Source organism: Danio rerio, chromosome 3 (genome assembly GCF_052040795.2).
Source record: "Danio rerio strain M-AB ecotype USA chromosome 3, GRCz13ab, whole genome shotgun sequence".
Classification (NCBI taxonomy): Eukaryota; Metazoa; Chordata; class Actinopteri; order Cypriniformes; family Danionidae; genus Danio; species Danio rerio.
This window is the reverse complement of record NC_141023.1, coordinates 9,100,001-9,126,358: the sequence shown is the minus strand read 5'-3', so window position 1 is coordinate 9,126,358 and position 26,358 is coordinate 9,100,001. Positions and strand designations below refer to the sequence as shown.

General features: G+C 37.5%; 1 protein-coding gene and 1 long non-coding RNA gene across 3 annotated transcripts in view; one reads left to right on the top strand and one right to left on the bottom strand.

Moving 5' to 3' along the window:
• Positions 1-1,339: 1,339 nt before the first annotated feature.
• pirt (phosphoinositide interacting regulator of transient receptor potential channels) overlaps positions 1,340-26,358 on the top strand; it is a 39,816-nt gene continuing 14,797 nt past the window's right edge. Inside the window, exons 1-4 of one of the 2 annotated variants that reach the window (XM_087243945.1) lie at positions 1,340-2,083; positions 2,310-2,483; positions 18,611-18,644; positions 18,776-18,837. In XM_087243945.1, coding sequence (XP_087100071.1) covers positions 2,349-2,483; positions 18,611-18,644; positions 18,776-18,837 — 231 coding nt within the window. In that variant the 5' untranslated portion in view covers positions 1,340-2,083; positions 2,310-2,348. The remainder of the gene's footprint in view (positions 2,084-2,309; positions 2,484-18,610; positions 18,645-18,775; positions 18,838-26,358) is intronic. The other variant, XM_088649560.1, reaches the window with a different exon arrangement.
• The window catches only part of LOC148679716 (uncharacterized), a 143,096-nt gene continuing 136,125 nt past the window's right edge, over positions 19,388-26,358 (bottom strand). The window contains exons 2-3 of the long non-coding RNA XR_015941958.1: positions 21,766-22,834; positions 19,388-21,273 (exon numbers count right to left, since the gene is read on the bottom strand). This is a non-coding gene — a long non-coding RNA (uncharacterized LOC148679716). The remainder of the gene's footprint in view (positions 21,274-21,765; positions 22,835-26,358) is intronic.

Sequence of the window (26,358 nt, the reverse complement as noted above, 5' to 3'; positions counted from 1 at the left end):
ACTGTTAAATTCAATTGAATTGAATAATTTCAATAATATTTTATAAGAAGTTTTTAAATTGTTTTATTTTCCAGAGACAGTCATGTTTAATTTATTTTCTTAAAGAAGTTTCAGTTTAACAAGTTGAAGCAAAAGAAATACATAAATAATAGTTTAGTTGGTAATTAAATTTTCTTTTAAATAAAAATTTGCATTTCAGTTTAATTTTCAATTTTTATTCCAAATACCGTGATACATATCGAATCGTGAACATTATATCGTGATACACATTGTATCATGAGCTGAGTGTATCGTTACATCCCTAATATATATACATACACACACATACATTATCAGTCACATCTGAGGAATGAACTGTCTTTTTTTAATGTATGTTGTTTGTATGGTTCTGCTTGTCTTCTGTTGCTAATGGAATATATATATATATATATATATATATATATATATATATATACACACACACACACACAACAGTTCTGTCTGGTTCTCAAATCTGATTGCTGTGCGATATTTTGCAATAACAGCACTCAAAGTACAGCCTCTTTACCCTTCTGAATTGCTCTGCCCATATAGAGTGACAGCAGATCGATAAACTCACTACAGTTAGACAAATATTTCAGCTGATGGACGACTTCATGTACTTTTGAGGCTTTTTAGGTAGAAAAGTAGTCGTTTAGATTGCAACTATGCAGTTTATTTAAAGGAATAGTGCCTATTTTAAAGTGTGTATGCATAATTTTAGAGATTCAGTATGCTGAAGCCATCAGTCTGTCATACTGAGCACAGCAAAGAAATTGACGCTTGACCCCCACAAGATGGCGACAGACTGCATAACTCCTCAAAGAGAGAAAAACTCAACATTTTCTCAGTGCAAATGTCAAACTACAGCTGAACAAATCATTACAGAACAGGTAAGTGACATTCTATGTCGACCCCCCTCTCTCTCTCTCTCTCTCTCTCTCTCTCTCTCTCTCTTGTATGTTGTAGTGCTGTAATTATACCATAGTAATCTGCTAGTGTTTGCTTTGCTCTGGCTTTTTTGGGTTTAATTTTAGTGAAATCCTGATTGCTACAGGGAAATACAGGGAAATCTCTGTAGACTGATAGCATTTCATGCAGTTCATCATTATAATCTTAATGTGAGCAAAATCACCTGTTTTGTCATCACTTTAGACATTACGCTAGAGAATCATTCAAATACTAGCTCTAAAGTGACCTTGGTGAAATAGCAATGCTTCCTGCTGTTTGACATCAGCTGCAGATGTGAATGAATGGTGGAAGAAAGTAGTTCCTCATACAAAAAGATTTTTGAGACTCTCCGTGTTTGATTTTTAGTATTCTATACACAATTATTTTTTAATTATAATAGTGAAATTTTTAATTATTATTGTGAATTGTCATGACCTTACAAAATTGCCATGTTTAAGGTGTGATTTCTTTTTTAATCAGCAGTCTTCACTGCCTGATGGATATATGATATAAAGTGGGTCTCAGACTTGACCAGAAGCACTGCATTAAATTTCATTCACTATGTCTTTAAAATATGGAAATGTATTTTACCACAGTATTTTTAATGTTGCTACTTGTCTGTTTCTCCCTTGCTTGATGGCGCTTGCATTTAAACGGCCTTTCATCTTGTTTTACACTTGAACAACTAATCAAATGTTTAAGTCTATTTAACTGATTATATTTCAATTATATTACAACATACAGTAGATGCTCTAAAAGCAACCTACCCGTCACCCGTCACATTAATCTTTCTCTGGAAGGCTGAAAAACACTAGCTGTGCATACAGCCCATAGTATGAAATTATATCCTCAATGTGTTTTTTCGTACTTTTTTGAAGTCTCTGTGGATGTGATTTAGCCTATGAACTGTTCTGAAGTCAGTGTGAAGGTGTTATAATTCTCTCTCTCTCTGCTTTATTGCTGTGTCTGGCTGGATTCAGTAATGCTGACAGAGCTTTTGTGCCCTTACAGGAGCCACACGTATTATAGCAGTCAATGGGGTTCAGATCCCATATCAGATTCTGGACACTCTCCTGGAGGATTTGGAAGCTCCACTGGATAAAATGAGTTTCAGGTATTTTAGGAAAGATGTTCAGATGTTTTAGGTCTGTTTTAGGCTCTATGTCAGTTGTCAGCTTTGCTGCATCCCAATTGACATACTATCTGTCCTAAATAGTACTTAAACATGGAATTAGTAGATTTAGCAAAGTGTAGTATGTTGAAAAGAGTATGCCAAAGTTGGTGTCACAGAAGGGGGAAGAGACCGGAGTATGAATAACAGTTTATTTTGATCTGAACAGGAAAAGTCTATCGCATGATATGATGAAGCAGTGGACCAGATGATGAGGAGGGCTTGGAGGATGATGAGGAACCAGGAACACAGAGGAATTGGAGAACACAGAACCAGAGGAGACCAGGAGAGAACCCCACTAGGAGGAGAGAAGCAGACACTGGAGATCACAGGGAATAGACTGGTAAAAATAATCAAAGACTGTAGAATACGCAAGACTTGTCACTTGTATACTTTTAAACGGGGCAAAGTGTAACTGTCATTATGGCGAATAAAGCCCCGCCTTGTAATATAGGAGCCAATCAGCGGTCGCTATTTGGCGAATAAGGCCCGCCTTCTAGTACAGGAGCCAATCAGTGATTGCAATAGAGTAACAATTTTCCGGGGGAGGGGCTAGGACCGGACGTGAGTTTCTGCAGATTTTGTGTGATACAAACATTTAGAAATGAAACTAAATAGACAGCTGTTGTTTTTTTTTTTTTTTGATTATTCGTAATATGAAATTTAATCGTAAGCTTGGCAAGTAATTTTGGAGAATTTGATGTTTCCCTATTCAAACAGAATGTCCGAGCATACTGTGCTACTATCGAGACGAGTTTCAAAGATGGCCGCAGAGTGAAATGACTTGCCTTAAAGGGACTTTGGTATAACTGAGACGTTATGGTTTCAATGACTGTGAGAGTATAGTCCTTCTGTTGTGCGACGATGCTGGGAGAGGGAGGGTGAGCGGCCTGGCTGTTACGCCCGGATGGTTCAAATCAGTTCAATTCAGCTTTATTTGTATAGCGCTTTTACAATGTAGATTGTGTCAAAGCAGCTTCACATAAATGGTCATAGTAACTGGAACAGTGTGGTTCAAGTTTTAGTGTTTAAGTTCAGCTCAGTTCAGTGTATTTAATCATTACTGAGAGTTCAAACACTGAAGAGAAAATTCATCGATGCGTAGCTCTACCAATCCTGAACCATGCGAGGCAGTGGCGACAGCGGAGAGGGAAAAAAACTTCACCTGGTGGGAGTGAAGAAAAAAAACCTTGAGAGAACCAGACTGAGTTGGGCACGACCATTTTAATTTCTCCGCTGGCCAAAAGTCTTGTGGTCTACTATTTCCTGTGGGACTGAAGTTAGCAGATTAATGCCTTGTTCAGACTGCATGATTTTAGCACCGATTTTGACTCGCCGACAGGTCTTGAGAAACCGCCTACAAATGCCTAAAATCACAGGCAAATCGGTGCTCGTGCACGTGATCACCCAGTATAAAGTATCTAAGACGCCATCTGAGAGAATCGCTGATGAGTTGATTAAAATCATGCCGTGTAAAATGAGTTTTGACTGAAAATAACATCGGCGATCGCCTACAGCCAATGAGAGAGCAGCATTCACTTGTGTGTGTGTGTGTGTGTACCTGCTGGCCAGTGGGAGGTTGGAGAAGTTAAAAGTGCTCATTTTTGGTTTATTTGAACCCAAGGAACGGAGGAAAAACTAGTGGAGGTTTGACAGGAGCACCCGTGTCTGTTTGACGTTTCATACAGAAAGCTAAAACAAGAAAGTTGAGGAGAAATGGCTAATTCCCTTCAAACCCAGGTTAGCAAATATCTACATTTTCTACCCAATTAAAGGCTTCCTTCTCGTTATGTAGATAATAACAAAAGATATACGACGTGTTTTTGGCTGTGAGACGTAGTTTGGACGAAGTTGTCGGCGATTCTTCCTATTGTAAAGTCATGCAATGTGAAAGCCCCTGTCGCCGATCCATCTTGCAGTGTAAACAAAGCAGCGACAAATGCCAGCCCAGATAGTCAAGCAGTGTGAAAACATCTGACACGATTACTTTGAAAATCATGCAGTCTGAACTCTGCATAACCTGCTACTGCTTCTCCAACAAGGTACAACCCAAAATCAGAAAAAGTTGTGACAGCATGGAAAACAGAAATGAAAAAGAAAGTAGTGACTTCCAAATGTGCTTTGACTTGTATTTCAGTGCAGACAATATGAACACAAAATAGTTCATGTTTTGTCTGGTTAACTTTATTTCATTTGTAGATATATATGTTCTCTCCTGTCATTCGGACCTGCAACTTTTTTCAAAAAAAGTTGGGACAGGAGCAGTTTAGGGCTAGTAATCAGGTAAATTGGTTAAATGATGATGATTTGAAACCGGTGATCTCAACAGGAGATTGTTATTATGATTTGGTACAAAAACAGCATCCAAGCAAATGTCTAGTCCTATAGGAGCAAAGATGGGCCGAGGATTGCCAGTTTGACTACAAATGCATGAGAACATTTTTGTAATGTTTAAAACAATGTTCCTCAAAGAAAGATAGGAAGACATTTGGATATTTCACCTTCAACAGTGCAGAACATCATTAAAAGATTCAAGGAATCTGGAGGAATTTCTGTGCATAAAGGACCAGGGTGCAAGCTTAAGCTGAACAACCATGATCTCAGATCCCTCAAGCAGCACTGCATCAGGAATCCTCATTCATCTATAAGTGATATCACCACATGGGCTCAGGACTACTGCGGCAAACCTGTGTCAAGTACCACAATACATAGTTACATCCACAAATGCTAGTGAAAACTGTACTGTGCCAAAGGAAGCCCTATGTTAACAGTGTCCAGAAGCATTGTCGAATTCTCTGAGCTTTGAGACATTTGGACCATCACACAGTGGAAACGTGTACTATGATCAGATGAATCAGTGTTTCAGGTATTTTTGGGATATATGGATGCCGTGTGCTCTGGACCAAAGAAGAAAAGGATCATCTAGACTGTTTCCATTAACAACTCCAAAAGCCAGGGTCTGTCATGTTATTGGGTTGTGTCAGTGCTTTTGGCAAAGCTAACTTGCACTTCTGTGATGGCACCATTAATGCTGAAAAGCACAGAGATTTTGGAACACAATATGCTGCCTTCTTTACTTAAAGGGTCACGAAACACCAAAACACATTTTTTGAGCTGTTGACAGTCGTATATGTGTCCCACACTGCTAAAAACACTATTAGGACACCTATATTTCACTAAAAAGTGTAAATTGGTTGTTTTTGCGTTATTTCAAGCAAATTTGTACTTCCTGTTAGAAACGAATTTTTGAAAATGCGTCACGGTCATGACATAATAGCGTGTATTCCAGCGTGCAGACTGGACGTCTGTGCCAGAGTGAGTCTTATTACGTCTTACAGTGTGATGCATTAATGCATGAGTAAGGCTTGGTTCAAACCAATCAGCGCGCTCTATTGTGCAACTTCATTAATATTCATTAGTGTCACAGTGTTTAGACGACAGAGACGCCACGTTGTGTTGGCAAAACAAGCGTGAAGTGTTGCTTTTATAGTTTGCTGCCATTTAAGTTTTGTTTTCATTTTCTCTCTGTGAGAGCTCAGCTGAAGTCACGTGTGGATTAACAGTATACGCTACGCTCGACAACTTTAGCCCCTTTCACACAGTGATACCGGTAAATATCCGGAAAATTTCCGGAAAGACTTTACCGGTATATTCAAAAAAGCGCTGTTCACACAGGCGAGGACGTTACGGAAATTTTCCGGAAAAGAGCATTCACACATCCATTCCAAAATACCGGTAAATTCTGACATCATTCACCACAAATGAGCTTTAAACGGCTGCGCTTGTATTTGTAAACATTTGACTAAATTACAAACTCTGTGGATGATCAATATTGTAAACAACTTTCACTGGATCATATTCGCATGTCGAGATGTTCATAATATGTGCGTGTGCTGACGCTCACAGGCTGTTTCATGGGCACACGCAAAGCTTGAAGGTAAACAAACAACGGCTTATCATAAGCATCTTATCGATGATTGTTTGCACAGTTGGCATTAAGAAGAACATATAAACGTTATCTGACTAACTTCTAGCAGCTAAATGTGTCTGGAAAAATATTCAAAGGCTTTTATTCTCACAAACCGCGCGGACGTAAATGCGTCTGACTGTTGTGATTGGCTAAAGCAGACGTCTCACGTCAGCACGTTCTAGACGTGCACGAGCTTATTCCGGAAATCTTCCTTCTGCGTTCACACAGCGCAGCATTCCGGCAAATTGCCGGTAATGTTACAACTTCTCTTTCCGGAAAATAGCCAGAACGAATTTACCGGTATTTTCAAAAAGGACCTGTTCACACATACAACCTTTCCCGAAAATTGCCGGCAATTTTCCGGAAAGGTCTGTATGTGTGAAAGGGGCTAATAACTTACGTGTCTAAGGAGGAACATTGTTTACCTGAGAGCTGTTCTCATCTGCAAACGCTGAAATCCGGATTCGCTTGTAACATTAGTCTTCTCTTCATAAAGACGCGGCTCTAGTTGCTGGTGATTGTCCTGTCTCTACAGATTTGGTAAGTGAGCGACCAGTGCTCTTTGTTTATTCAGTTTGTTCGTATCGAATTAAGTTAACTATTGCACTGAGTGCAAACACAGCACCGCATTTAGTGACCGGAATAACACACGCAGCTTTCTGACGCTACCTGCCGAGAGCATCTAAGTTTCCGGGAAATGCAGAGTTTTTTTTTCTCTCATTCGCCGTGCGGTATCAAACATTGCATGAAAAATACACGCTTAGAGCAGTTCCTCGAATCAAATATCTCGTTTGTCTCGAGGGGCATGAATGAATTCCCTGAATGAAAGAGCCAAACTGCAGTTAAAGTCCAACATTTAATAATTTGGCAAATAATTCGACTACAGATGTCCATGTAGGTTAAACACCATCACTTTCTCATGTGTGTGTATTTTGACTGAAACTCGCGCGCGCCCAAATAGACACTCCCACACCCTCCCACTTTACTTCCTCCGACACTCCCCCCTAAACAGAGCTGGACACGCCCACTTTTCTGACTTTATCCAAAGTAGAGGTGTGAAAACACCCTGCTGAAACGAGGGGGTTTCATGGCCCTTAAATTACTTGAGGTACTTGACTGGCCTGCCTGCAGTCCCGACCTGTCTTCAATAGAGAATGTGTGGTGCATTTTGTAGCACAAAACATGACTCTGCAAAGACTCTGTACTGTTGCATACCTTAGACTTGTTTGCCAGAAAAATGGGGCTAAAATACACCAGAACCACTTCATCACTTGATGTCTTCAGTCCCTTAATGTTTTTTAAGTGTTGTGAAAAGGATTAGCAACATTACAAAGTGGTAAATGCTTTACTGTTAAAACTTTTTTTAAATGTGTTTACATGTTTAAAAAAAACATAAAAAATCATGAGCAACATTTTAAATAATGTTTGTATTGTCTGTAATAAAATAAAAGTCAAAGAAAATTTAGAAATCACTACTTTCTTTTTTTATTTGCGTTTACCATACAGTCTCAACTTTTTCTGATTTAAGGTTATGTATATGAAGGTTTATATATAAATTCAAATATTGTCACTGTTTTGGAGCACACTAGCTTATAGGTATCTTTAAAACTAGCATACTGATATTATCTCTCAGGCTTTTTTTTCTCTAAAATCTCATTAATCGCTGAAATCTCTTGAAAAATGGGAAACAGTTTAGAGTAAAGCATGTTGTTCTTCAGTCTCTGACTCACTGTGTTTCTCTCTAAAGCAGCTTTTCGGTTACGCATGTGAACTAATTACCTGAACAGACTCAAAGTTTGCTGTTTGATCCGAGATGATGAGCTGTTTACTCACAACATATCCTCACGGCACACAACAATTATCAAATGAGCATTTAATATCTTGCGAGCTGTGTCATTCAGTCTTCTGTCTTTTCTGAAACACAGGAATCTGTCAGAAAAAAAATGCCTGAAGCATGATTCAGACGGAAATGAGCCTGCAGAAACACAGGCTTTTCTTTCACACTTCCATAGAGCAATTAAATACAACTCATTTTCTCTCGTCTGTGTTTGTGGTCAGGTGCATTTTTTCTGTACTGTAAAATAGTTTAGAAGTTATTTGAGCCTATAAATATGTAATTGAAAGTTACTGTAAATTGTGAAGGACATGACTTGACTTCATAAATGCTTTAAAACATTGTTTGCGATCACTTTATAATTAGAGTGCAAGCAATGTGGTATTTTTACACTATTCAATTCAATTCAGCTTTATTTGTATAGCGCTTTTACAATGTAGATTGTGTCAAATCAGCTTCACATAAATGGTCATAGTAACTGGAACAGTGTAGTTCAGTAACTGGAACAGTGTGGTTCAGGTTTTAGTGAAACAAAACACTAAAACAAAACAAAAACACAATAATAGTAAATAAAACTTTGAATTTATTAGGATATATTGAACTTATTGCAAGAAGTTTAATAATAATAATAATAATAATAATAATAATAATAATAATAATAATAATAATAATAATAAACTAAACGTCTTATTGAAGTTAGAAATATAATTTTATAATATTATATATTAAGTCAGTAATAATAATTACACTTATAATATTATTATTATTTATTTATTTATTTATTATTATATATTATTTTTTATTATAATTATTATTATTATTATTATTATTATTATTAATTATTATTATTAATAATATTGTTATTAGTGTTATTATTATTATTATTAATAATAATAATAATAATGTTATTAATTTTTGTTGTTGTTTATTATTATTGGTAGTAGTAGTAGTATTATTAATATTTATTGTTGTTATTATTATTGTTGTTGTTTTTATTTATTATTATTATTATTAATATTATTATTATTATTTATTATTATTATTATTTATTAATATCATTTATCATTATTATTATTTTTTATTGTTATTATTATTATTTCCATATAAATTAGTTATAATACATTAATAATTATCTAAATTACTATTAACTATGCTTAAGTTAACTTTTAAAAGATTTATTGAGTATTAAAACATATTTTTAGTACCCAATAAATATTAATAATACCCTAAGGTAATGTTACAGAAGTAAAAGGGAGACAGACGAGAGTAGATAACAGTTTATTGAGAGGATGGCAGAATGGTAAACAAAGTTTAATGATGCTGGATAATACAAGAAGATGAGGATGATTGAATTAGGCAGGTAATGGACCGGAGGAGGAATGGGGTTGTTGCTAGATCAGTTACGGTTGCAGTCCGAAATTAACAAGAATTCTTAGTATTATTTATTAGATTTCCCATTTATTCTATTTTATTAATGTCTATCCCCACCCCAACCATCACTGTAATGTAAACCCAGCAAACTATTTTGTGTTTAACAGACGTCTAGACATCTAAACTTAGACAGCTTGGCTAAAACAAGGCTAAACTTGGGCTGTCAGTAAAAATCAGATATATATTAATAAGAATAGGCCAAAACTAGACTAGTCGTCAAAATAGAGTAGACAAACTTTGTGTAGTCATTTATTTCTGTAGACATGATGACTAGTCTAGTTTTGGTCTATTCTTAGACATCTTTTCGATTTTTTTTTTTTTTTCGAAAACCAACCGTCACAGTTCTGTAAATATATACATACAGCGTTATAAAAATGATGCTATATTGATGTGCGTATTCGCAGCTGTATCCAATCTAGACTTTACAGAGGAATAGGGAACCAGGTACACAGATTAGACGAACTCCAGGATAACGACAACCAGGAAAGGGACCAGAAGAAACCACACTGAGAAGGAGACGCAGACTCTGGAGACCATAGGACACTGACTGTGAGGAGAGTGTAGTCCTTCTTGTCGTAAACAAGGCGGGACACTGAGTGGAGTGAGGTGCTGGGATTTATTGGGATGAGGTGATGACTGGGGATGATGTGCAAGTGACTGTGATTGGGGTGATTGCGGTGACCAAGAGCACCGCTCTTCACTTTCATCCGCGACAACCTCAAAATGTTGTCATTGGGCCTGTACCGGCCAGTGGCACCCCTGACTGTGACTGCCGCAGCCACACTAGAATTTGAGCATGCAAAATTCTGTTTACCTCATTCATTTTCCTTCAGCTTAGTCCTCTTATTCATCAGGGGTCAACCCTTCCAGCTGCAACCCAGCACTGGGAAACATCCATACACACCCACTCACACACATTCACTACGGCAAGTTTAGTTTTTTCAATTCATCGCATGTCTTTGGACTGTGGGGTACCCGGAGAAAACCCACGCCAACATGGGGAGAACATGCAAACTCCACACAGAAATGCCAACTGACGTAGCTGGGACTTGAACCAGTGATCTTGCTGTAAAGGGACAGTGCTAACCACTGAGCCACCGTGTTGCCCTAATAATAGTAACATTTTATCTAAAAAAATGTTGCTTTTATTTATGTTTTAAAAGGCTTTAAGGTAGGAGCCAATAGAGAAATTGACTTTGAAAGCAAAATCTACTCTCCAGAGGAAAGAAAATCACAACTCTCTGCTTGTTAGTCAGTTTAATAGCCAGAATCTCTCATAAATGTTCATGTGTTTGACGGAGTGAAAGCGATGTTCAGTAAAACAAATCTATACAAGAGAGAAAAAGATCTTTAGGGACTAGTGAGGGTTTTATAACCATCTTTACCACACACACACACACTTGTACAGCTATCTTTATGGGGACTTCTCATAGACGTAATGATGTTTAAACCCTAAATCCAGCCTTCACAGTTATTTTTACATTTTCAGAATACTTTAAAATACCCTGTGTGATTTATGAGCTGTTTTCCTCATGAGGACAAAAATGGCCAAAAAAATACCACTATTGCTTTTGGACATTTGGTCCCCACGATATAATGAATACAAGATACACACACACACATACACTATCCTACCCACATTGTGTTAAATAAATAATGAGGAACAAGATACATCCACAGTAAACACATTTAGAAAAACCTACTGCATGTCTGTATATCTGCATGTTCCTCATTTGATCATAGCCTGTCAGTCAATGCCCTGATGTGTTTTGTGAACATGATAAACAGTTATAAACCCCTTTATCACAGTAATACTGGAACATTTTTGTAAACTGGTAAATCTGCCAGAACAACTAAATAAAATGCACTGTTTACACATAAATCTAGCTATTTTACTGGTAGCTACTTGCCCCTGTTACACATACACACTTTACATACAGTACACTCAGCGGCCACTTTATTAGGTACACCTTACTAGTACCGGGTTGGACCCTCTTTTGCCTTCAGAACTGCCTTAATCCTTTGAATCTTAGGGTGCTTTCACACCTGCCTTATTTAGTTCGATTGAATCGCACTAGAGTTCGCTTTCCCTCTGTAACAACGGGGAGTGACACCACAACAGAAGGTAGGATCCAATATGCAGGTTTATTCTTTGTCAGGCAAGCAATGGTCAAAACAGGTATGAACAGGTATGTGCGGGCAAATCCAGAGTCGAAGTCAGTAAACAGGCAATAGGTTGAAAGGCAGGCGGCTAAACAGGATAACTAGGATACAAAGCTAGATTCAGACACGGAGAAACAAGACAGGGAGAAACGTGTTGAAATGTCACTAAACAGTAGACAAGACTCGGCAAACTGAAGGGGTGAATGTGTGGCTTAAATAGTGTGTGTTAATCAGTCTCTGAAAGTCCTCAGGTGTGCAAATGTAATCAAGCTGGATGAGTGAGCAGGCGTGAGTGTCTAGGAGAAGTGCATGTATGCATATGTAGTCCAGAAGAATGCAGATGTGTAGTTTCATGAGTGAGTGTTTACCAGCGACATCTGATGGTTGTTCGCTGGTGAACATGACACCCTCTTGGTGCGGTTCGTTTGGGCAGGTGTGAATGCAGCAATCGTACTCGAGGGCGCACCAAAAGCGGACCAAAAAAAACATACCGAGACCTACTTGAAGAGGTGGTCTCGGTACGCTTTCAAACTAACCCTGGAGTGGTTCGTTTGCGGTGAGAATATGATTTGTACTAAAACAGGTCCAACCGCAAAAAGTACTGCGCCTTTCGGACTAATTCAGCTGCCGTAGGCTGATGCGCTGTGCATTATGGGATATGGAGGAAATATATTGGATGACAGCGCTTTACCAACAGAGAGAGAGAGGAGGGGAAAAACATTACCTGATGGATCGTTGGTAATATTTCCGCAAGATGACCATGTCGCAGTTTAGCTAAATTAATTCACGCCTCCTCCAGAAGTGACGAGCGATGCATTAAATACTGTTTTTCAGCCGCGGCCGCGCTTCATTTTCATAATGTATAGTTTGTCTAAAGTAGAGATACAATCAGTCAGCGCAGTCGTCCCTTCATAGTAAAAGCGACATTTTGTGTCTGCCGGTTTGTTTACTTGCAGGAGTTAATTGGCATTTTCCCGCACGTGAATTCTGACCAATAAATAAGCAGTTTAGGAAATATATTCAACAACATCTGGCCAATAAGAGATGTGGATTTTGTCAGATGACTGCGTTTTGCATCGTTTCAACTGGTTCGGACCAAAGCAGGCAGTGTGGTGTGAAAACGACCCAAAGACGGTTGAAGATGTAACAAATATCATTTATTACCCTTGGTGCGGACCAAATGAAGCGAACTAAAGATGTGAAAGCACCCATAGATTCGACAAGCTACTAGTAATATTCCTCTAAGATTTTGCTCCATTTTGACATAATAGCATCACACAGTTGCTGCAGATTTGTTGGCTGCACATCCATGATATGAATCTCCTGTTCCACATCACAAAAGTGCTCTATTGGATTGAAGATCTGGTGACTGTGGAGGCCATTTAAGTACAGTGAACTCATTGTCATGTTTAAGAAACCTGAGATGATTCACGCTTTGACATGGCGCATTATCCTGCTGGAAGTAGCCATCAGAAGATGTGTACACTGTGGTCATAAAGGGATGGACATGGTCAGCAACAATACTTAGGTAGGCTGTAGCGTTGACACGATGCTCAATTGATACTAATGGGCCCAAAGTGTGCCAAGAAAATACACCAACACCATTACACCACCACCACCAGCCTGAATCGTTGATACAAGGCAGGATGGATCCATGCTTTCATGTTGTTGATGCCAAATTCTGACTATACCATCTGAATGTGGCAGCAGAAATCGAGACTCATCAGACCAGGCAACGTTTCTCCAATCTTCTATTGTCCAGTTTTGATGAGCCTGTGTGAATTGTAGCCTCAGTTTCCTGTTCTCAGCTGTCAGGAGTGGCACCCGGTGTGGTCTTCTGCTGCTGTAGCTTATCTGCCTCAAGGTTGGACGTGTTGCGCGTTCAGAGATGCTCTTCTGCAGACTTCGTTTGTAACGAGTGGTTATTTGAGTTACTACCCAGTCTGGCCATTCTCTTCTGATCTCTGGTAATTTAAAATAAGGATAATTCTGAATTGGGAAATTGTCCTGTCATTTATGTATGAACTATGTCACTTAAAATGTTTGAGCTTTTTAAAGCAGGGAGATTTCTGATTGGCTGTTGCTTTTTACAACTGGTTTATCAGCACAAAAAAAAGTAGCTTGTAAGCTTCCATCAGATTATCGTCATTGAATGTGAGGACTTCCCTCTTCAAAAGGCTTTAATGATACAGTTTTAAAGGTGCCGTATACTGCATTGGTGTAATAAGATAAATTGTGCTCTGATATCTACATGGTAGGTTTATGGCTTCGTAAGTTCAAAAATCTCAAGAAACTGTTTTATGAGCTCACGTATTACTCCATAAAATCCTCACAGAATCAGAAGGTATTATTAACCTCTTATGCTGCGTTCACACCAGAAGCGGAACGCGCGTCAAGCGCAAGTGATTTACATGTTAAGTCAATGCAAACGCGCGAATAGACATCCTGCTGCTCGATACGTGTGAATGGCGCTGCGTGAATGACGCGAATGGCGCGCCGCGAATTGAGTGTTTTGCGCGTTTGACATGCTTGACATGCGTTTCGCGCTAATCGCTCGAGTTCGAAAATCTGAACTTCAGCCGACATTCGCGCTGCGTTAACCAATCAGAAGCTTGCTCTTGTGGGGGCGTGATTGTGACGTAGAACCTGTTGATGGTGTCCCGGGGGAAATCCTCCAGGCGACACCGACAACAGTTCATCAACTTGGCTTGGCTCAATGAGAAGCACTGCTAAAAGCCACCGTCATCCATGTTCAGTTTCTGGAGGAGTTTATGAGCTTAAAGAGCTGGATGCACCTCTGAAAGAATCTAGTGGACTCAGACACGGTCCTAAATGTATCGACGCTGTTTTTCAGCCTTCATAATACACATAAACACTGTTATTTTCTTCATAAAATCCATGTTAGCCATTAAGCTACGAAGCTACAGTCACCGGGCAGACAGAAGCCCTGCCCATCACGCGAATCCGCGTCTGTTCTGAAGTGAATTTGACACGCGAATGAAGCGGGGTTAGACGCGTGAATGAAGCGAGTAAACTCAAATGTTCACGCGGCAATTTACGCGCGAGTAGCGTGATTTATCCGCGCGTTATGCCTCTGGTGTGAACACAGCATTAGTATCAACCTCAGCATGAACATATGACAGTTAACCTAAGTGATTTGACACGATTCAGCAGTGTACACGTGTTTGCTGAAGCATACACATCAAATTTCACAATAAACACGATAAATTAACAAAATATGTAGCTAAACATAATCTTATGCCTGTTCGGAGTGGAGACGAACAAACGTGTAATCTGTTAATCCTTCATTTTGCATCCTGAGGGGAGTTGGAAACATGCTGTCGTTGCCCATTAATGCACAGTAAACAATTTGGGGTTCGCATTTTCAAAAAAAAAGTCCCACACACAGGTGTAACAATATAACAATAATAATACTGTCTTACTAGAAAATATTTGGCTTGTAAAACACATCCTGAGACGTGCATATTTATGATGTCAGAGCTTTTTTACGATCTCAGTGCTGTACATGAGACGTGTTCTCTTGATGATGTCAGCTGCTCGTCAGGTCAGGATGAATGACCTAAAGTAGGCATACATGTAAATGTTGAGGGCGTGGCCTGGAGTCTCAAGACAGTTTGTTGTTGTCCACCGGGGTTTTACACTTGTGTAATTTACATGAGAACGAGGAAACAGTGGAGTCTGAGGCTCACAGTATACGCATTCCCATATACTGATCTTTTATTATTGTACCATGCCGTAGTATACCCAGATTTTCATTATAGGGCACCTTTCGATTGATGTTTTTCTACATTTTTCTCCTCCAGATCTCCTTTTTGTGTGTTATGACTGATGATTGTTCCCACAGTTGTGTAGCATTATTTTTCGTCAGTCCTGTCATGAGCTGCTAGTTTTGGCACACAGGGTGATTTGTCTGATTTTGAGCAGATTTATCGAGTTATCTGTGTGACTGCAGGGCTTTTTGTGCTGCTGTGAAGAGGAACACGAAATCTCTCTTTCTCTCTCTCTCTCTCTCTCTCTCTCTCTCTCTCTCTCTCTCTCTCTCTCTCTCTCTGTTTTGAGGATTTATTTGAGTTTGTATCGGTGCAGCTGATTTGTTTGAAGCGGATTGTTGTGTTTTTCCTTTAACTAAATTGACAGTGTCAACATGTCTGAACGCAAACATCGGTCTTCAGGAATAAGCTAAACTGCCAAACAAATGACAGTAGCATCAGCACAGGGCTGGACAACGTGACGAAAAAAAAATCTCATATCAAATCAAGAAACACATCAGCTTATTTCCTGGTAACAATATACACTCACCGGCCACTTTATAAGGTACACCTTACTAGTATTGGGTTGGACCCGTTTGCCCTCAGAGCTACCTTAATTCTTCATGTCATAGATTCAACAAGGTACTGAAAATATTCCTCAGAGATTTTGGGCCATATTGACGTGATAGCACCACACAGTTGCTGCAGATTCTCTATTTTGGACCATTCTCTGTTAACCCTAGAGATGGTTGTGCATGAAAATCCTAGTAAATCAGCAGTTTCAGAGACCAGCCCGTCTGGTTTGAACTGCATCATCTTGATCATGTCTATATGGCTATATTCATTGAGTTGCTGCTATATGATTGGCAGATTAGAAATTTGCGTGAATGAACAGTTGGACAGGTGTACCTAATAAAGTGGCCGGTGAGTGTATATTGTTATAAGACAGGGGTGTTCAATCCTGTTCTTGGAGATCTACCTTCCTGCAGACTTCAGTTGCAACCCTTTTTAAACACACCTGTTTGTAATTATCAAGTGGTGTTCAGGTCCTAATTAATTGGTTCAGGTGTGTTTGATCGGGGTTGGAGCTAAACTCTGTAGGAAGGTAGATCTCCAGGAACAGGGTTGAGCACCCCTGTTATAATATGTTATTTTTGAAAGTAATGCGTGACAAGATTTAGTTAATCCCCTAATTGCATTATTTAGTTATTTTCATGGGTAAGCATTGTGTTACGTTACTTTTGAGTTAGTTTAGTTTTCTTAACCTGGCTGAGGCTTGATCTTTTTCAGAACAGATCTCTTTAAGGGGTTTGTTTTTTTATTGTTTGATAGAGGAGATCTGCAGTTAAAAGTCCCGTGAATTGCGTTGAAATGTGAATTTTTATTTAATGTTTGACGTAATCTGAACTCAAACACGAAGAGATTGTAAGACATAGAGTAGCTCCTCCCCTTTTTTTAAAAAAAACAGCCAATGTGTTTTGTTTTATCACAGCTCTGTCAATGAGAGTGGTTGAGCTCAAGTGCATCAATTGAAAATTAAACGTGAAGCTTCTTGAAGGGGGTTGGGACATGTCAGATACTAGAGAGCATTTGATTGATTATGATTTGATGAGAAACTGAAGTATGAAGTGACAAGAAAAAAATTAAGTGTTGGATGTTTATATCAGGTCTATAACTTCTAGATGCGAATTTTGTCACTGTTTTGGCGCACACTAGCTTATGGATATCTTAAAACACAATCATTTTAATTTATTGGGACTTGTCGTGGACAAAAGTGAGGACCTGGGGGTGTGGGAGATGGGGGACACACACACACTGAATACTCTACCGCCTCAATGAACGCACCGGCCCTGCTTGAATTACATTTTTTTTTTTAAAGAAACTAAAATATTATTACCTAATTCTTAAGCAATGGGTTACTTTTCTTTTTAGACTACTTAGAAATATAATATTATTAAGTACCTTGTATTAGTGCTACCCCCAACCCTGATCATGATGTAGTACAATTTCTGTAAAATTAATCGATTAATAGTTTATACTGACTGCATATTTGTCAAGATACTAGTATTCGGCTTAAAGTGAAATTTAAAGACTTAACTATGGCAATTAGGTTAATTAGTCAAGTCACAGTGGTTTGTTTTGTAGACAATCAAATATACATATACTGCTTAAAGGGGGTAATAATATTCACCTAACCTAAAAATGGCTCTTAAAAAAATTTTGGTCCCACTTTATATTGTGGCCTTAACTAATGTACATACATAGGAATTAATAGTTTGTTACAATACACCTATTGTGTAAATACATGTATTTACTGTGTACTTATGCTTGATTAAATACATGTATGTAACTACATCTGTATTTACCTTTTATAATTACATTTGTAAATACACTGTTGACCATCCCTTACACCTTAACCTACCCTTAAACCTACCCATGCCACCAAACCTGTCCATAACCCAACCTCTATTCCGACTCAAAAGCACTACAAGTGTTCTCAAATACATTATAAACACAGTAAGTACATTGTATTTATTTTTTTGATGTAAGTACATAGTGGTTAGGGACACATTATATAAAGTGGGAGCAAAATTTTGATTGCTTTTATTCTAGCCTAAATAAAACAAATTTGAAGAAAAAATATTATAGGAAATACTGTGAAAATTCCTTACCTTAAACAACATTCAGGAAATATTTAACAATTTTTTTTTTTAATAACAGAAGGGCTGATAATTCTGGCTTGAACTGAATGTCGGGCTGCCAAATAAGCCAAATTCAATGATAACTACTGTACCTCCTGGATGTACTTTAACCCTGACTTAATGCAGAGCCCTAAATCTGTGCGTTCATCATCATAAGCGATGGCGGTGTGCTGATCGGTGTGACCGCAGATGATTTTTTACACCACTCATAAAAACGAGCCGCCCGTGAAGAATGACGGTAAAATTCGCTCCTGAAAGAACAGCCGGTGAAGTGTTGGAGGTTTCATGAGCTCAAGGGGTTTCTTAATGACTTTATCATCACAGAACTGCACTGACTCACACAAGACTAACTACAATCTGAACCTAACTATAGCTGTTAATCTCTGCGGGACTCACTTTCACATTTAGACACCTTCGCTCTGCTGTTATAATAGGACAATGGGAAAAAATGATCTATGGTGTGGAAAAAGAAACGACTGCCATGCTTTAATAAAGAAAGTCACTGAAATTATTAGAAATATACAATTACAATGTGCAGCAGAACATAGATCTTTCATTTTAGATGATTTTAGTTTTATCTAATTTATTATATTATTGCAGGGTAAACCGAAGGACACCTTAGCACTTGGAAAATGTAAATATGTATACTTCAACTCTCCTTTCTTTCATTAAAATTATTTGAGTTATACAATTACAGTGTCAATACCTGTCTTCCTCGTGTGTTTGTTTTCCTCACGTGATCTTCACCATGTGTTTTTGTTCCAGTTCCCGCCACTAATGTTCATCTGTTCCACCTGTGTTCATCCAGCCTGATTTCACGAGAAAACGTAAGTATTTTACGTTGTGGCAGTACGAGTTTGGTGAGTTCAGTCGTGCGAAATTGTACGATTTAAAAAAGGAGGCATGGCACCTAACCCCACCCCTAAGCCCAACCGTCATTTTGGGATGAACAAATCGTACTAAATTTTACGAATTAGATCGAACAAATTCAGGCAAATTAGCCACTAAATCAAAAAGTTACAAATTGCTGTGAGATTGTGTTGGTTCATCCACTGTGTTTAACCCTCTCAGGCTCAAATAAATTTTTAGAAACAGGAAAAATCTGATATTTGGGGAAAATTATCATATGGGGTAGTACAATAAAATCCTGACTTTTTTTTTTAAAGAGAGATGTTCACATGCAAGGCGTTCTGAAATGTTGCAGATTTGCAACATTGGCCCAGTGTGGTAATTAGACACTGATAACTGAATATGATATGAACAATAACTTTTTATATACAACTTTTCAAACAATGTAACAAATTGCTTTACAGTGGCAGAACAACAACAAAAACAATATGGCATCCAAATCCAATATCTCAAATCCTCTCTGAGTAGGTCATGTTTTCAAGGCACTTTGTCATGTGGTACTCAAAGAAACTTTTTTGTGTGTGTCATCTGGTGAGGAAGTGGGTAAACTGTTTGTTAATAATGGACAACAAAGTCCTGCAGTGGTACTTCTGAGTAAAAAAGCTCAAAAATACGTATCTGGAGTAATAAGGTAGTTATTTTTTAACTGTTGCAAATCAGCAACGCCTGCCTTGAGAGGGTTCACTTTATCATCCTTTGTGTACTTATAGTCCTGTGTTTTATTGAGTTATTGTCTGGTATTCTTGCTATGTTGATGTCTGTCTTCACCCCATGTCCTTCCAGTGTTTTTCCTATTAAGTTACTGTATATAAATATGTGTTTTGATAGTCCTGTCCCTTCCTGTTGTGAACCAGGAGATACATACAGTGTGCAGCAGAACATGGATCCTTTAGTTAGATTATTTTAGAGTTTTCTTTATTTTTTATTTTTTTATTTTATTAAAATATTGCAGGGTAAACCAAAGGACACTGTAGCACTTAGAAAATGTAAATATTTATACCTAAACTCTCCTTTCTTTCATTAAAATTATTAGAATTATACAATTACAGCAAAGATTAGCTTCTTTCTGTTAGATCAGTCAGATTATACGTTTTATTATAAATATTTTAATAAAATACAATTTTAGGGTTAATCAAGATTCTTTGGATTCATCTTCAATGCCTCCTCCTTCTTACCCTAGACATGCTCAATAATTTTCATGTCTGGAGACTGGGCTGGCAAATCCTGGAGCACCTTGACCTTCTTTGCTTTCAGGAGCTTTGATGTGGAGGCTGAAGTATGAGCAGGAGCGCTATCCTGCTGAAGAATTTGCCCTCTCCTGTGGTTTGTAATGTAATGGGCAGCACAAATGTCTTGATGCTTCAGGCTGATGATGTTGCCATCCACTCTGCAGATCTCTTGCACGCCCCTATAATGAATGTAACCCCAAACCATGACTTTTTCTACACCAAATTTGACTGACTTCTGTGAGACTCTTGGGTTAATGTGGTTTCTAGTAGGTCTTCAACAGTATTTGTGATGATTGGGATGCAGTTCAACAGATGATTCACTCACTACCTTCTTGAAATAACTAGTTCAGTCAGTATTGTGAGATGTAAATTCCCAACTCTAAGATATAAAGTCACAATTCTGAGACAACTATTCACAATAACCTTTTTATAATTCAGTTGTGGGCATGGGCTTCCATGTTTTTTATGTTTGATTGTCTTTGTTTTTATTCATGAATGAATATATACAACCTCAAGAGCATTACAGGAAGCTATCTAACCCAAATCAGAGTCAATAGACAACAGTTCTTCATATAGTACCAAAACTGTGATGCTGTTTTTGTTGGAAAGATTTGAGCAGTGAGTCAACTTCAGTCAGAAAAATGTTGAATAGTGGAGATTTTTGTTTATGTATAAAAAAAAATTACAAACGTCATAAAAAAGTTGAACATAATGTTTTTTTTTTCGTTTTTTTTTATTTTTTATTTATGAGCAGATTCTGTGTAATAGCAAATAAATCATTTTAAAATAAAGATAGGAAGGAAAGGTAGGAGGAGTGTTTAAACATTGATACAAGTCGAACCAAAACTTGAACAAATTCACACATACAAAATAAATGTATTAAAGTTTCCTTACCACTAAATGTACATTTAGGCCTACTTGGAATATCAATATATTTGGAAATGAATGAGTTAACCGGATATATTTTATGCAATATTTATAAGTGCATTTCTTTAGTTTTATTAGAAAGAAAGTATCTATAAGGCAACAACCAAGCTTTTCTCCAGTCTATAGAGGAATTACCAACCTACGTCACACGGGTTCCCGGTTGCAATAGCAAACATGTTGTGTTGTGCGGTAGGATGCCTGTCATGTTCACCAGTGAACAACCACCAGATGTCGCTGGTAAACATTCACACACACACATTCACACTCATTGAACTACATATCTGCCAAGTTATTGACTACAACACCCAGTCATGCCACACACACACAACCAGTTCCAGATCCACACTGATTGCACTCTCACAGCTGAAGCCACTCACACAATGATTGTTTGGACTATTTATATCCCTTTGTTCCACACACATGTTGCTGAGTCTTGTTATCTGTCACAGTGACATTACAACGCGTTTCCTTTGTCTGTCTTTGCGTTGTTTTTGATCCTTTGCCTTGCTTATTTATTTAATGCCGTTTGCTGCCTGCCTCTGACCAGCTGCCTGTTGTTTTGACTTCGACTCTGGATTGCCCTCATACATCTGTTTGCTCCCGTATTGACCACTGCTTGCCTGACTGTGAATAAACCTGCATATTGGATCCTACCTTCTGTTGTGGTGTTACTCCCCGTCGTTACAATGCCGAATTCGAAAGTGCAAAAATAGAAAACTTAACTTTTACTGTACACCACACTGCTTTAATTCCAACTGCAGACATTTTTGGCTAAAAGGGAGCTGAGTTGAGCGAGGACCTAGTTAAAAATGCTGGACTCTGCTTTTCTCATTTTATATCAGGCAAGTTCACGCTATGCTGAATCATACACATCACTCGTTGTAGATTGCAGCCATGATTTCAGCAAAATTAAATATGGTGAATTAAACTGCAGACACTGAATGCTAAGAATAAACTGTAAAATTGTAAGTTCACATACCCTGCCATACTGGTGCAGTTCACTGTCAGAATGCAGTTGTTTTACTTGTTGATGATGACTCAGGCCTTGTACAGCTCCGTCTTCTTTCCTTGTCTTAGGCTAGGCAGAAACTCGGTTTTTAGCTCTACATAGTGTTGAATCTGGTCATCATGGAGCATTATTTCTTGCACATGAACACACAGAACAACATTGTTGGCATCCAAAGACTTGTAGGTCTTTAACTTCTCTCTTGTAAAATCACTTTTAAAATCAGTTTCAATGAGATTTCCAATATCCATTGGGAGGGTGCTATCGCAAATGGACCCGTCAGACGAACACCGCTCACTTTAACGCCGAATAACTGTGCTCATCACTGGGTGACGAGCTGTTATAATACACTGAAAGCATTATGTAAATAATATATATCATTTGTTATCAATATAATTATCTCTAAGACAACAACAAACTGTACAGCATCCGATGTCATTCCGTCGCTGTAAATGCTAGCGCTCTCCTTTTTTCTGTAACCTTGCTGCGCACACATCCTGAATGTTTACAAACCGGTAGTTTGTCTATATTATTAATTAATGCAGCCCAATAGGATCTATGGGTTTCCATGTGAAGCACTTAAAACATTTTGTGTCATTTCCAGTCAAAAGAGTCAGAATTTGCCTGGGGAACGACTCATTTTGGGCTTGACTGTAGGCAAATAGAAAGTTCTATAAGGCCCGTCCAACATATTTTAGGTTGTGTAAACACATTTTTAATGTTGAACGGTTTCGACCAGACGGATCCATTTGGCTGAGGTGAAACATTAAAGATGTCTGGTTGGGTTTGTTGTTGTTGCTTATTGCTGTGCTTCTGCTCTGCAGGAGAGCTGCTGGTATTTGGGAAGTTGTCGATAAACTGCTGAAAGCCTAGTCAGTGTGTGTGCGTGTTTGCGTGTGTGGTGAATATTGTCTTTCGGAGAGAACACAGGCGGGTTTTGATGGAGCAGGCGGTTAATAATGAAGCTCTACTGCCCTCTCGTGTTGACTGCTGGTAAATATGACTTATTTGACTGGATGGTTCATTGAGTTGATTTGTTTTAATAAACTATCAGAAACTAATTATTTAAGATTTCACTAAAGTGTTATAAGGTGTTTAATTTGTTTACATACTTAATATGGTTATACTGCTGCTTAGTTTACTGATTTATAGCATCGGGCTCCCTTTCTGACAGCTTTAAATATTTTATTATGGATGTGCATTACAATATTCATATTTTTAGTTTTTTCATAATAGCTTTTTTATATTTTATGTTATTTTTGATTTCAATATTTCTGTTTAATTAGAATTTATTTAGTTTTTCTTATTGATAAAATTTTAGGTTTTTATTCATTTAGAATATATTTTGGAATAGTTAATACTAATTTCTTTGTATATATATATATATATATATATATATATATATATATATATATATATATATATATATATATATATATATATATATATATCCTCCTGAGACACAAAGAAAAAAATTGTCTTTTTTCTGTAATTTCCGACATCCTTTGGGCTAAAAAAAATTCTACAATTCAACAAAACTGTACAGGATATGGCTGTAAAGGCATATTAATCCAATATTAATGCAACAAAAACTAAACAAAAGCCATTTTTCCGATTTGTATTGAAATTCCTGAAACAGTTTAGTTTGAAAGAGACTCAAAAATATACATCAAGAAGTTATGTTAATCCAAAACAAATTAAGCATAAAAGTGTTTTAAAACTGATTGTAATTCTTTTATTGTCTCCCTCAACTATTTTATAAAGAATCCTCTCTGCTTCAGTTCTGCAGTTTGCAGTCATTAATTACATTAAGATGGTCCAGTATAGTGGACATTTAAAAAAGGATGATATTTTAAAATACAAACAAGTTAACAGCTTTAAAAGCTAAATTTATTGTTCCTGACACTTTAATTAACAAATATATATGTTATAATAATAGTCAAAAAACATTTAAAGAGCTAAATTTTACATGCCTCTCTCCTCCCCATAAAATGTGCTTGTTTGTATGTCGGCCATTTTGGATGCAGTGTAAGAAGTGGTTCCTAGCATGCCTGCCAATCAAATGATAAATCACTAGAGAGCCCAACAGGTCAACAGCTCAACAGGACTCGACAGAGAAGCTCAAAAAATTCAACGAAAATTCATGAAAACACAATGTCCACTACAGAGGACACAAGTCAATGGGTGGGGTCTCAGGAGAATAAAAGGGTTGCACGGTTTACCGGTAGCTCAGTAGCACATCGATACTTTGTCTCCAAAACAATAGAGGTGCCTCTGTAGTTTGTAAAATGTACAAACAGAACAGTCACAGTATATAAAAATAAAACAAAATCCATACAAATAAGTACATGTAGGTTCTCAATGATAAGTGAATAATTCATTAAATGTAGGTATTATAACAAAGAAAATATAGTACTTGTGATAATTAGCATACCTAAATGTATGGAATCATGACAGCCCTATATGTGTGTGTGTGTGTGTGTGTGTGTGTGTGTGTGTGTGTGTGTGTGTGTGTGTGTGTGTGTGTGTGTGTGTGTGTGTGTGTGTGTGCGTGCGTGTGTGTGTGCGTGTGTGTGTGTGTGCTTTAATTTGTTGTTTTTCTCAGCTAATTACTTTTTGCAATTTTAGTTTTTGCAATTTTGGTGCTTCATTTTATGCTTACTGCTTTTTGCACTTTCGTCATTCATTTTACCTGTAATTTTTTTGTGTCTTTCACAACAGGTTTTATTGTGTATTTCAATCTATACTCATTTATTTTCAAAAATATTTTATTTTATTAGGGGTAGCACAGTGGCTTAGTGGTTAACACTGCGTGGTTGGCATTTCTGAGTGAAGTTTGTATGTTTTCCTCGTGTTGTCGTGGATTTCACAGTCCAAACACATGCGCTATAGGTGAATTGAGTCAACTAGGCAAGGCAAGTTTATTTATATAGCACATTTCATACACAGTGGCAATTCAAAATGCTTTACATAAACAAGAATAAAATAAACAAGTAAAATAAAAATAAAAACAAATAATAAAAATGAGTAAAAAAAACACAAAAACAGGTAAAATGTGAAAAAGAATGAAGAAGAAGAGAAAAACATGATAGTGCAATCTGTCGGAGGCAGCACAGTGCTCATTTAGTAAAGGCACAGCTAAACAGATGTGTTTTCAGTCGTGATTTGAATGTGCCTAATGTTGGAGCACATCTGATCATTTCTGGAAGCTTATTCCAGCAGTCCAGCTGACTGTCCTTTTAGGAAGGCCAGTGAGGAGTCCATTACAGTAATCCACCCTGCTGCTGATAAAAGCATGAACAAGTTTCTGTAAGTCTTCACTAGAAACAAAGCATCTGATTCTTGCAATATTTTTGAGGTGATAGTATACTGATTTACTGACTGCTTTGACATGACAATTGAAACTCAAATCTGTCTCCAGAGTCACACCAAGATTCTTGACCTTATTTTTTGTCACTTGACCTTTAGAGCCAAGGTACGCATTCACCTTGAGAACCTCATCTCTGTTCCCAAACGCAATGACTTCAGTTTTCACTTTGTTTAACTAAAGAAAGTTTTGGCTTAATCACCTGAATACAGTCTAAATTGACTGTAGTGCCTGAATGAGTGTGTAAATGAGTGTGTATGAGTTTCCCAGTACTGGGTTGTGGCTAAAGGGCATCTGCTGCATAAAACATGTGCTGGAAGAGTTGGTGGTTCATTCCACTGTGGCAACATCTGAAATAGAGACTAAGCCGAAGGAAAATGAATGAATATGACAGTATTCATATATTGAGTTATTTTTAACATGTTTACATTTTATTTTATTAGATTATAATATGTCTGTTTTTTTATTTATTTTATTTGTACAATTTTCTTTACATTTTTAGTGTAAGTCATTTTGCCAGTTTAACTTTTATTTATGGTTAAAATTAATGTTTAGTTTTAATTTATGTTTTAATTTTAATAATGTTTTGCATTATGTGTTTTCTCTGCTAATTACATTTTCGTCAGTAATTTTACTTGTGGTTTTTTTAGTGTCTTTCAGATTGGGTTAGAATATTTTCATATGAGGTTTAGGAGGTGGCGCAGTAGGTACCACTGTCGCCTCACAACAAGAAGGTCGCTGGTTTGCATGTCGAGTTTGGATGTTCTCTCTGTGTTCACGTGGGTTTCCCCCACAGTCCATACACATGCGCTATAGGTAAATTATATAAGATAAATTGTCCGTAGTGTGTGGATGTTAGAGTGTATGTGTGTTTCCCAGTGATGGGTTGGAGCTGGAAGGGCATCCGCTG